Source organism: Aegilops tauschii, chromosome 2 (assembly GCF_002575655.3).
Source record: "Aegilops tauschii subsp. strangulata cultivar AL8/78 chromosome 2, Aet v6.0, whole genome shotgun sequence".
Taxonomy (NCBI): domain Eukaryota; kingdom Viridiplantae; phylum Streptophyta; class Magnoliopsida; order Poales; family Poaceae; genus Aegilops; species Aegilops tauschii.
Window position 1 is genome coordinate 482174230 of NC_053036.3, and position 10113 is coordinate 482184342.

Genomic DNA, 10113 nt, shown 5'->3' on the forward strand with positions numbered 1-10113 from the left:
ACCACCACCTGCATGTTTGCCTAACAAGACGAGAAAGTAGTCCAATAACTTTGAACAAAACTTACCGAAGTTGCGATGGATTCCTTTCCCTTACCAAAAATCAAATCATTCCTCAAGTGCCAAGCTCTCCAGAACATGAATATTGTCTGCTCACGCATATGTGAATTTAATTGATCCAATAATATAAGAAACCAGTCTGGCGCAGAATATTTGAGAATGTCTTCAGTTGCTAGATTCCATACTTCCCTCAGAGCCATACGAAATGCACATGCCTTTGGACAATTTACCAATGCATGAAAAGTACATTCATCTTCAGTACCGCAAATCGAGCACGTACCTAAAATAGTTTGATGGTGTTTCACCCTGTTAACTTGAACCGCAAAACTATTAGAAGCAACCCTCCAAGCAAATATTTTAATTTTCTGGGGAACATTCGCTTTCCAAATTATGTCCCAGAGCCTCCGTTCCCCATTCACGACATTACTAGAATTCCGGGAATCACCTATTGATTGCTTGAGAGACAGTGCCAGTCTATACACACTCTTCACAGAGAATAATCCATTTTTCTCATAGTGCCAAGAAAGTAGATCTCCCTCACCCAAATACAGAATACGAAGCTTTAGAATTTCCTCTGCATCATGAGGAAAAAATAGGTGTCTGATCAGATTCTCATCCCACCTCCTAGACCCACTCATGAATAATTCAGACACCCATTTGATCCTCGTTCGATTCTTTTTAGCAGCCATTTTTAGGCCCGCTTCCCTAGGAATCCAATTATCCCTCCAGATATTAATACTGGTTCCATCGACAACTCTTCAAATAATGCCCTTTTTCAACAGCTCAAGCCCATGCATAATACCTTGCCAAGTAAGGGAAGTCGCTTGCGGGAACACCGTATCAATTAGGTGTCCATGAGGATAATATTTAGCTTTAATCACCTTTGCACACAAGGAATCCGGGTAAACCAATAAGCGCCAAGCTTGTTTGGTCAAAAGCGCTTGATTAAAAAGCCTTAGGTCTCGAAAACCCATTCCTCCTTCACTTTTTGGCTTCGTCATATTATCCCAAGCCAGCCAATGTTTTTTTTCCTATTCTCCTCATCGCCCCACCAAAAATTCCTGATAATCTGAGATAACTCATCACAAAGTGAAACAGGAAATTGAAAAATACCCATGGCATAGACTGGAATAGCCTGAATAACAGACTTAATCTGGATTTCCTTCACTCCACTTGAAGCATATTTTTCAATCTAGTCCGAACCCCGCTTGAGCGCTTTATCTTTGGTGGATTGCAACTTGCCCGCGTTCATACGATCTTCCGGAACAGGCAAGCCAAGATATTTATCCTCAAATCCATCGACCGTTGTTTTAAGGATAACCAAAATGGACACCTGGTTCTCAAGAGAACAATTCTTGCCAAATAAGATGGAACATTTATCTGGACTTAATAATTGGCCAGTCCCCTCCTCATAAGCCGATAAAATACTCTTTATGTTCAGGGCTTGCTCCAAATTACCTTTAAAGAATAGGAGACTGTCATCAGCAAAAAGTAAATGAGATATACCAGGAGCCTGTCTGTTTAGGTGGAAGTCTTGGATAACCCTTCTTGCCGAAGCATCATTAAGTAATAGCGATAGTGCTTCAACCATAAAGAGGAATAAGTACGGAGAAAGAGGGTCCCCTTGCCTCAGTCCATGAGAAGGATGAAAGGAGTCTAACAATTGGCCATTAAAACGAACTAAGAATTTCACGGTTGTAACACAAGTCATAATCCACTTAATCCACATAGGTGCAAAACCGTATGCTTGAAGCATACTTTCCAGGAATTTCCAATCCACTTGGTCATATGCTTTGGCAAGATCCAGCTTATATGCACAATATTCACCACGAGCATCTTTCAACGTACTTAAGGAATGCATACATTCAAAAGCGATGAGAGCATTATCAGAAATTAATATCCCAGGAATAAAAGCACTTTGGGTAGGAGATATCATACCATCCAGCAGAGGTCTCAGTCTATTAACAAGGCACTTAGAAATAACTTTATATATGACATTGCAGAGGCTAATCGGTCGAAAATCCTTCATCGACTGAGGGTTCTGTACTTTAGGAATTAGAACAATCGTAGTATCATTCACCCCCTCAGGCATACATCCTGAAGTAAAGAATTGCTGGACAACACGAACAATATCATCCTTAAGTAAGCCCCAGTTCCTCTGAAGAAACCTGCTTCATCATCTAGACCTACTTATTGATCTTACAAAATATCATAGCCTGCAACGTTGTTCTCTTTTTTTGTGAAAAATACATCACATATATCAACTTAACGAATGGTTCTTACTACCGTTTCTTACACATCCACCACACAGGACGGGGAACTATTACAAAGAGTACCCTCTGCTCTATTATCAAAGCTAAACTTAGCAATCTAATGTGCCACCTCATTCGCCCGCCTACTGGTCTTAGCCAGCTTTAAATTTTGGAGAAGTTTAATGATGGCTAAAGCTTACGAATGTTAATGCATGTCATCAAAACTTATTTTGTTGAATTCATATTTGAACTTAGTCTCCAATGATATTATTGTTGCTACGTATAACTTACTCCATCCATCACGGTGCATATGGCATGCGTGTAGTTCTAGGTCATGAATTTAAATAGCTAAATATGTACTATACATAACAGAAAATATATTTATAAACTACATACGCTTATGAACCCAATGATATGCTTTTGATGACATATAACACATTTTTAATTAGTCGAATCAGCGACCTAGAACTATGCACACGCCCTATGCACCAAGACGAAGGGAGTATTTTATTAATTGAAAACATGATCAAAGTATGACCCAAAATACAAGGGAGACTAGTAAATCAGGATGGAGGTTGTAGTATTAACTTGAGCTTTATCCATCGGTCTTGTAGTAGTAGTGAATAAGAGAAGGGAAACACTTTCGTCCAGACGTCTACAAAGAAGAATTCGTCAGACCAGCCACATGCAGTCGATCCTTGTTGGATCTCACGGCTGAGTGATGCCCTAAAATTGTTTTCCGACACCCCCTACGGTAATCACTCTGTATCTCGAATTAACTTGCCAAAATCAACTCAACTCATCTGGTCCCCATCTCTCACGCACCCGCCCCTTCTCTGCATCGTCCTCGTCATCCACCTTCACCGCTCGGCCTCCCCTCCATATCGCAAGTGTGCCGCCCAGTGGATGCCCCAGGACTGGCCCACAGACTGCTTGTTAATGACCTCGCAAACTGCATAGTCATCGTGTTTATCTCCACAAAGATTCGACCCTGCTCCACTTGCAGTTGTGGCATGCGGTCGCCAGAGCATCGTCTATTTGGGAGTGAAGCCGCCATAAGTGGATTACTGAAGGTTACGCCCACCCCATCCCAATATGACCCAGGTTTTGAGTTTTCTACTCATAATACTTTCCAATCCATGCATTGCTAGTTGGTTTTGGGCATAATTGTGTTCTAAAATTTGTGTGACCTATATCTACGTCAATATCTTTGTTTATCCCATGTTGCGGCAGGTTGTACGAATCAGCCTCCATCTGATCTAGGTTGTGACCATGCTTATAACCGTACATGCTTTTTTGCATCAAACGTCTGTATCAGCTCGCTCCATACATATATGCTTCTTCGTTGAGCCTAGTTTGCTTTGTACATTTCAAATTTGTGCTTCTATAATGAGTTTAGTTTTTCTTCGTCTGCACAATTCATGTATGTTTTCAAACGTCATGTATTTACTTAATTGAAAACTAACTCATGTTTTCTAAACTTCACATATATTATGCACAAGACATTCACCTTTTCACCCCTTTCGGAACTTAATTTGAATGACTACGTAGATATCTTTTGTATTCTCATTTAGAAACAAAAAATGTGCTTCCACTATGTAGAAATTATGTTTAGATTGTATGAATATGATGCATCCCAACTTTCATGCTTCATATGAATCATACTTTTCTTCATGGTGTACAATTTGTTTCATACGCCACATAGTTATGCTTCTTCACTGTGCATAGTCTGCTTCATATCTTTCACACTTGTGCTTCCACATTTATTTGGTTTGCTTCATTTTCATGCTTTATTTGTATCGTGCGAATAATGTTTGTGTACACACCAAACATGACATACTTCTAAATTCTAATTTTTTGCAAGGCTGGCGGGAGCGAAAAAACATGCTTTGCCTATGTTGAGGATAACATGGTAGTCACTGATGGGCATGGCGTGCGGCGTGTGATCATGCATCTCAGTGCTGAGTGTTATGGTCATCCACTTGGAAGCAAACTAACCATACGCGCATGGCCGCTTGGAGAAAATATGACTATGGATTATGAAGCAAGTTTTGTTGTGTTGGAAGCTTGATTTTTGTATGATGGAAGTAAACTGAGCACATTTGTATTCTTACTCTGGGGAAACAATATTTGTGATGTTTGGAAAATAAAATATACCATTGCATAAGGCAAAAGGTTCTGTCAGATTGGAGCAAATTTGTCGCAATTGAAGCAAATTCTTGTATCTATGGGAACATTTGTTTTGCCGTGTTGAAAAAAAAACCGTTAAATATGAAGAAAATTCCAATCGCGATGAAAGTAAAGTTTGCTGTGTTCGCAACAGTCTGTTATCCCCAGCAAAAAAGAAGAGAAGAAACAGTCTGTTATATTTCAAATAACTCCTCGTCCAATTTTTCAAATAAACTCTCCATCCAATTATCCCTGTTGCGAAAGATAAAAAACGAAGCGTCGGTCGCACGTACTTCAGGGAAGCAGTTGCAAGGAAGGAAAACTAGACCATGCATGTACGCTAATTATCTAGGCCCACGTTACCTCAATCCATTCTATTCATGCATCGGACGCATGACAAATTACTAATCCAACAACAAGCAGCTAGTCTGATGGATGCAAGACATTCTGATGCCTAGTGGTTCCCAAAAGAGAAGAAGAAACGAAGTCTGACTAAACCGATAGATAACATACCCATCAGCCTTGAACTGTATTAACTTGAACTGTACCTATCAGTATTGTAGTAGGAGTGAACATATCTAGTGCTGACGTGTCTCCGGAGCTCCGTAGCACATCAGTCCCCGGCTGCGTGTATATCTTCGGCCTAGTCACACTTCCGATTTTTTGCTCGCTCATTTGATCATTTCACACTGCAGAACAACTGGAGGATAACATTCAGATATTCTTTTTCCCTCAGACCACCACTCACCTCGGTCACCATGAGCTGCGAGGCAGATTTGCCCTCTGGAGTCTAGAAGTATCTAGCTGCTACTGCTCCCTAGAGATATTTTTCACATCGCTGTACAGAATCTCAGAAGGGTAAGGTGCCAGTTGTTGCTATATGGCAGGCTAGCTAGAGCACATCACGTACAGGTATGGCGGCGCGCGTACGTACATGTTCTTTTTCAGCGGTGGAACATGGCGTGTTCGCTGAGTATAGATGTGAGGCTTCCAGCTCCTTCCCTTCTGCCTTGGTAAAGCAGTTGGCCCCTACTTAAAATATAACGACGACGAAGCCTACACGTGATCCTACTGTGCGTGTCAGCGTGTGAAGCCGTTGAATTCCTGTAGTCGGCATCATAAAATGTACTCCTACGCCACTATACAACTACTATAGAAAATACAAACATCTCACATTATTTCGGTATTTAATATGTACAGTTGTTTGGCACAACAAAATACTCTTGTCTACTCTACTCCAGCTACTGGACTCGAACATACGGGAGCAGTGCCGGGGGCCACTGCGTATGGTATTTTGGATATTAAAATTCGGTTAGAGGGGCAAATCTGCGAATTGGTTAATTCTGGGCTGCTCTGCGTTCCTGTTTCTCTTCATGTGCACTTGCCCCAGCTTGTTGTGCGTTTTGTGAGGCTGGAGACAGGGATGGCAAATCGCAAGTCTAAAGAGCAGCCTCTGTCGGGGTGTCAGCCTGCTCACGAGGACCCAGCATGCTGCATGCAGCACTGCTCAAAATTGAACGGCAGAATGCAAACGGGTCACGACGTACTACCTTGCCCCTGCTGCTTTCTCTCTTCTCTCCATGCGAGGTCGACAAAATCTCACTTGACTTCTTCAAGTAATAGTTACTCCTTCTGCATGCTCTAGCTAATGCTCGGACCTAAACATGGATCAAAAATGGACTATAATTTAATTGCGTGAGCCGGGTCTTAAACTCAAGACCTCTTGACTCCGATACCACGTAGAAGTATCCGGTCTAGCCAATACAACCAAAAGACCAGGTCTGATAGAAGAGACTATGCAATACATTTATACACGTCAACACTACTTCCGTTCCATAATATTTGTCGTGTCATGGTTTTATTTCAAATTTGAACTAAAACCACGACAAGTATTATGGAATTGGGGAGCAACTAATAAGTAATTAACACAAGATATGGTGGTGCAACCATCATGCTTGAGCTAGTCATCTAATTAACCACTCGAGATAGAGCCAGCTAACTAGAAGCTATGCGAGTAGTACCAAGAATGGTGAAGGATGGAATGATCAAAATTGCACTTACCTGTCGTCGGAAGCCGCATTAATTGAGTCATGCATGCACCCACACGATACATACAGTAGTACATCAACATTAGAGTAAGTGCCATGGAGAAGAAGGCCAATATTGCGTGATGTGCATCTCAAGAAACACACAAGTAGCTCTGAATTTGGACCTTTTGCAACGCCACGTACGCATGCAATGCACCGAGTCTAGCTACCGGGAGCTTCCGCTTCTTCAAAAACACTTTTGGCATTGAATGGAGCCTCAAGTCGCGCGGTCAAAGACAAGGCCCCCATAACTTGCTGCGCCCCCACACAAGTGTCGCTCGGTCTTAATCGCGCGACGCCTCAGCCCTCAGAGGATCACTCGAAACGGCTAGGCTATTCCCCGATCCACCGTCCGTAAGTAAAGGCGACCGGGCGAGCGCCCCATGCAAGAAAGAACGTGCGATCGAGCACATGTCCAGCTCTCTGCCCACCGGGCAACCACTAGCTATAGCCTATAGCTAGCGCCGCGCGCCCGGCCCTCCTCTCTCTATATATAGGCCTCTCGCTTCCCAGATCTTTCGTAGCACCGCGATTCGCCATAGCCACTGCCCAGCGAGCGGCCCAGTGGTAGCTAAGCTGAGCGAGTGAGTGTGCACTGCGTGTGACACGACGACCGGTTGGCCCATCACTAGCGCGCTAGCTAGACGTACGCACGCACGTGTCTACGCTACCTATCTCTCTCTCCGTCGACCGACCATGCCGGCCTTCGCCGAGCCAGCCATTGATCCGCCGCTGGCGGACAGCTACCGCGCGCTGCTGCGCAGCGACCAGCTCCGCCGCGGCGGCATTGCGCCGGCGCCGGCGTCGGAGAGCGTGGCCGTGCTTGAGCGCGCCCTGCCGATGATCGACTTGAAGCGCCTGACGAGCGGCGACGCGGGGGAGAGGAAGGCGTGCGCGGACGCCATGGCGACCGCGGCGTCGGAGTGGGGCTTCTTCCAGGTGATCAACCACGACGTGGGGCGGGAGCTCCTGGAGGAGATGCGGCGCGAGCAGGCGCGGCTGTTCCGCCTGCCGTTCGACACCAAGGAGAAGGCCGGGCTCCTCAACGGCTCGTACCGGTGGGGCAACCCGACGGCTACGTCGCTCCGGCACCTCTCGTGGTCGGAGGCCTTCCACGTTCCGCTCGCCAGCATCTCCCGGGAGGACTGCGACTACGGGAAGCTCAGCTCCTTGAGGTACGTGCTTACGTACGCCCGCCCATATGCATGCCTCTTCTTGTTACTACCCTACTTACTCCGGCAGACATGAGCGAACGTGCTTAATTACAATTAGTTACATTAATCAGTTCCGTCGATAGAGTTTTTTTTCATTTGTGAGTCCAAGGACGAAAGAGCACTTTTGATAGTTATTATGCGCGCGATCGTTATATTCCTTTGCTGTCGGCATATATATGTGTACTATTATTCTAGTAGAAGGGAAGAAGATGGAGGCGCGGGGCAAAACTTTCCTGTCAACTACATTAATTCGGCTTTGTTTGGGTCGATGAATGACGATATCATGTGTGCGGCTGCGTATGTGCCCACGAAACATGGGCGCTTTTAGTACACTAACCGAATTTAACGCCTTCGTGTCCATCGAACCAGCCTACCAACCCCATCCCCAGGACCATGATACATACGCCGAATATTAATTTGTGTGCTGCGTGGTACCCTTCCGTGTACAGTGTCTGGATAGAGAAATATCTCAGGCTAGCCGTATACGTGTATGAACGAACAATACACACGACCATCAGTCGAAATGGTACATGCACGAGCGCTAGTTTTAATAGTATACATCACCATGAAATCTAATCTACTAGTACTACATACTTACGTGTGTTTACCACGGTCACTAGTCACACTAGGCGAGATTTTTACCACGAGTCATGAGGAGTAGTTTTATTGACTTTTGGTCGTAACAGAGTAGCGGCCGTACTGATGGCTGATGGGTACACGTTGTGTCACACGAGCAGGGGCGTGATGCAGGAGGTGGCGGACGCGATGTCGCGTGTGGCGGACACGGTGGCGGCGGCGCTGGCGGAGGACCTCGGGCACGATGCGGGGGGCGGCGAGCCGGCGTTCCCGGCGGGGTGCGACGGGACGACGTGCTTCCTGCGGCTCAACAGGTACCCGGCGTGCCCGTTCGCGCCGGACACGTTCGGGCTGGTGCCGCACACGGACAGCGACTTCCTCACCATCCTCTGCCAGGACCAGGTCGGGGGCCTGCAGCTCATGAAGGACTCCCGCTGGGTCGCCGTGAAACCCCGCTCCGACGCGCTCATCGTCAACATCGGCGATCTGTTTCAGGTAACAGTCTCCTCCTCGGCGTTTTACCCCCATATACGTACTACGTGCCGGAGTTTTGACCAAGCAGAGAGGTGTACCCGACCGTCCCATCAGATGGTGGTACTATTTTCCGTGTGGACGCATTTTTCGCCTTCTTATTCTGGTTCTCTGCATTTGGATGCTGCAGGCGTGGAGCAACAACAGGTACAAGAGCGTGGAGCACAAAGTGGTGGCCAACGCCAAGGCGGAGCGCCTCTCCGTCGCCTACTTCCTGTGCCCGTCGTACGACTCGCCGGTCGGCACATGCGGCGAGCCGTCCCCGTACAGGCCGTTCACCTTCGGGGAGTACCGGAGGAAGGTGCAGGACGATGTCAAGAGAACCGGCAAAAAGATTGGGCTCCCCAACTTTCTCAAACAGTCTCCCGTTGACGCCATGAATCACGGCCTCTGTTTTTAACACGTACTCAAATCTCACCGTAGAAGCGTCGTGCGCCCGCAGTATGGAATCGGAGATAATTTCCCTTTTTTTTAGTTCTTTCTATTTCTATTCTAGTTTTGTTTCGCCCCTTTTGGGCCTAGGTGATAGGTACTATACCACGAGATAATGATGGAGGAATCAATGGAATATATAACATGATGCTATGGTGATACGTCTGCCCATCTGCTCCCGTTTGTTTGTTCCTCGTTCCTTCTTTTCGTCTTGTCGTGCGTACTACGAGGAACAAACGTGGACGGACGAGCACCTAAGCTTCAACGTTGTTCCAATCGAGATGTTTTCGCTAGACAGGCACGTTTTTAGATATAAATTAGACAAACATATGAGTATTGTAAAACAGTTAGACTTAGACGTCATATTTTCACTTGTTTGAACTGGAGCTTGGCGCATGGTCATGGACAACGGAAGATTTGTTTTCCTTCAAATTTCAAAGGCATAAAGATTTGCCTCATGATTCATTGACATGAAGTTAGAGAGGGTTTTGCATAGAGTAAATTATTGCATCAAGGCATTACTCTCCTGATATAATTGGTCTCAAATCATGGCCATTCTGTTAGGAATATTAGGAGGTCAAAAGGGGCCTCCCTAAACATTTTCACCGACGTGGTATAAACCTCCTCCTCGAAAGTAGCTTTGTTGGTTTGTTTTCCTCAAAAACATATCATGTCAGGTCCTAATTACTATTTTTCGAGAAATTTTCTTTATGAATTCTTTGGTATTTCAGACTTAATCCTATATTTTTCCTTAAAAATTTCCTTTTTAGACGATGATATGACTTTATACATGTT

The 10113-nt window shown here is 45.4% G+C and overlaps 1 protein-coding gene across 1 annotated transcript; it reads left to right on the forward strand.

Annotated features, from left to right (window-relative positions):
- Positions 1-7085: 7085 nt before the first annotated feature.
- LOC109744166 (gibberellin 2-beta-dioxygenase 6) lies at positions 7086-9479 on the forward strand. Its single transcript, XM_020303263.4, has 3 exons — positions 7086-7740; positions 8517-8850; positions 9017-9479. The coding sequence occupies exons 1-3, from the start codon at positions 7262-7264 to the stop codon at positions 9284-9286; spliced, it is 1083 nt and encodes a 360-aa protein (XP_020158852.1). The 5' UTR covers positions 7086-7261; the 3' UTR covers positions 9287-9479.
- Positions 9480-10113: the final 634 nt, after the last annotated feature.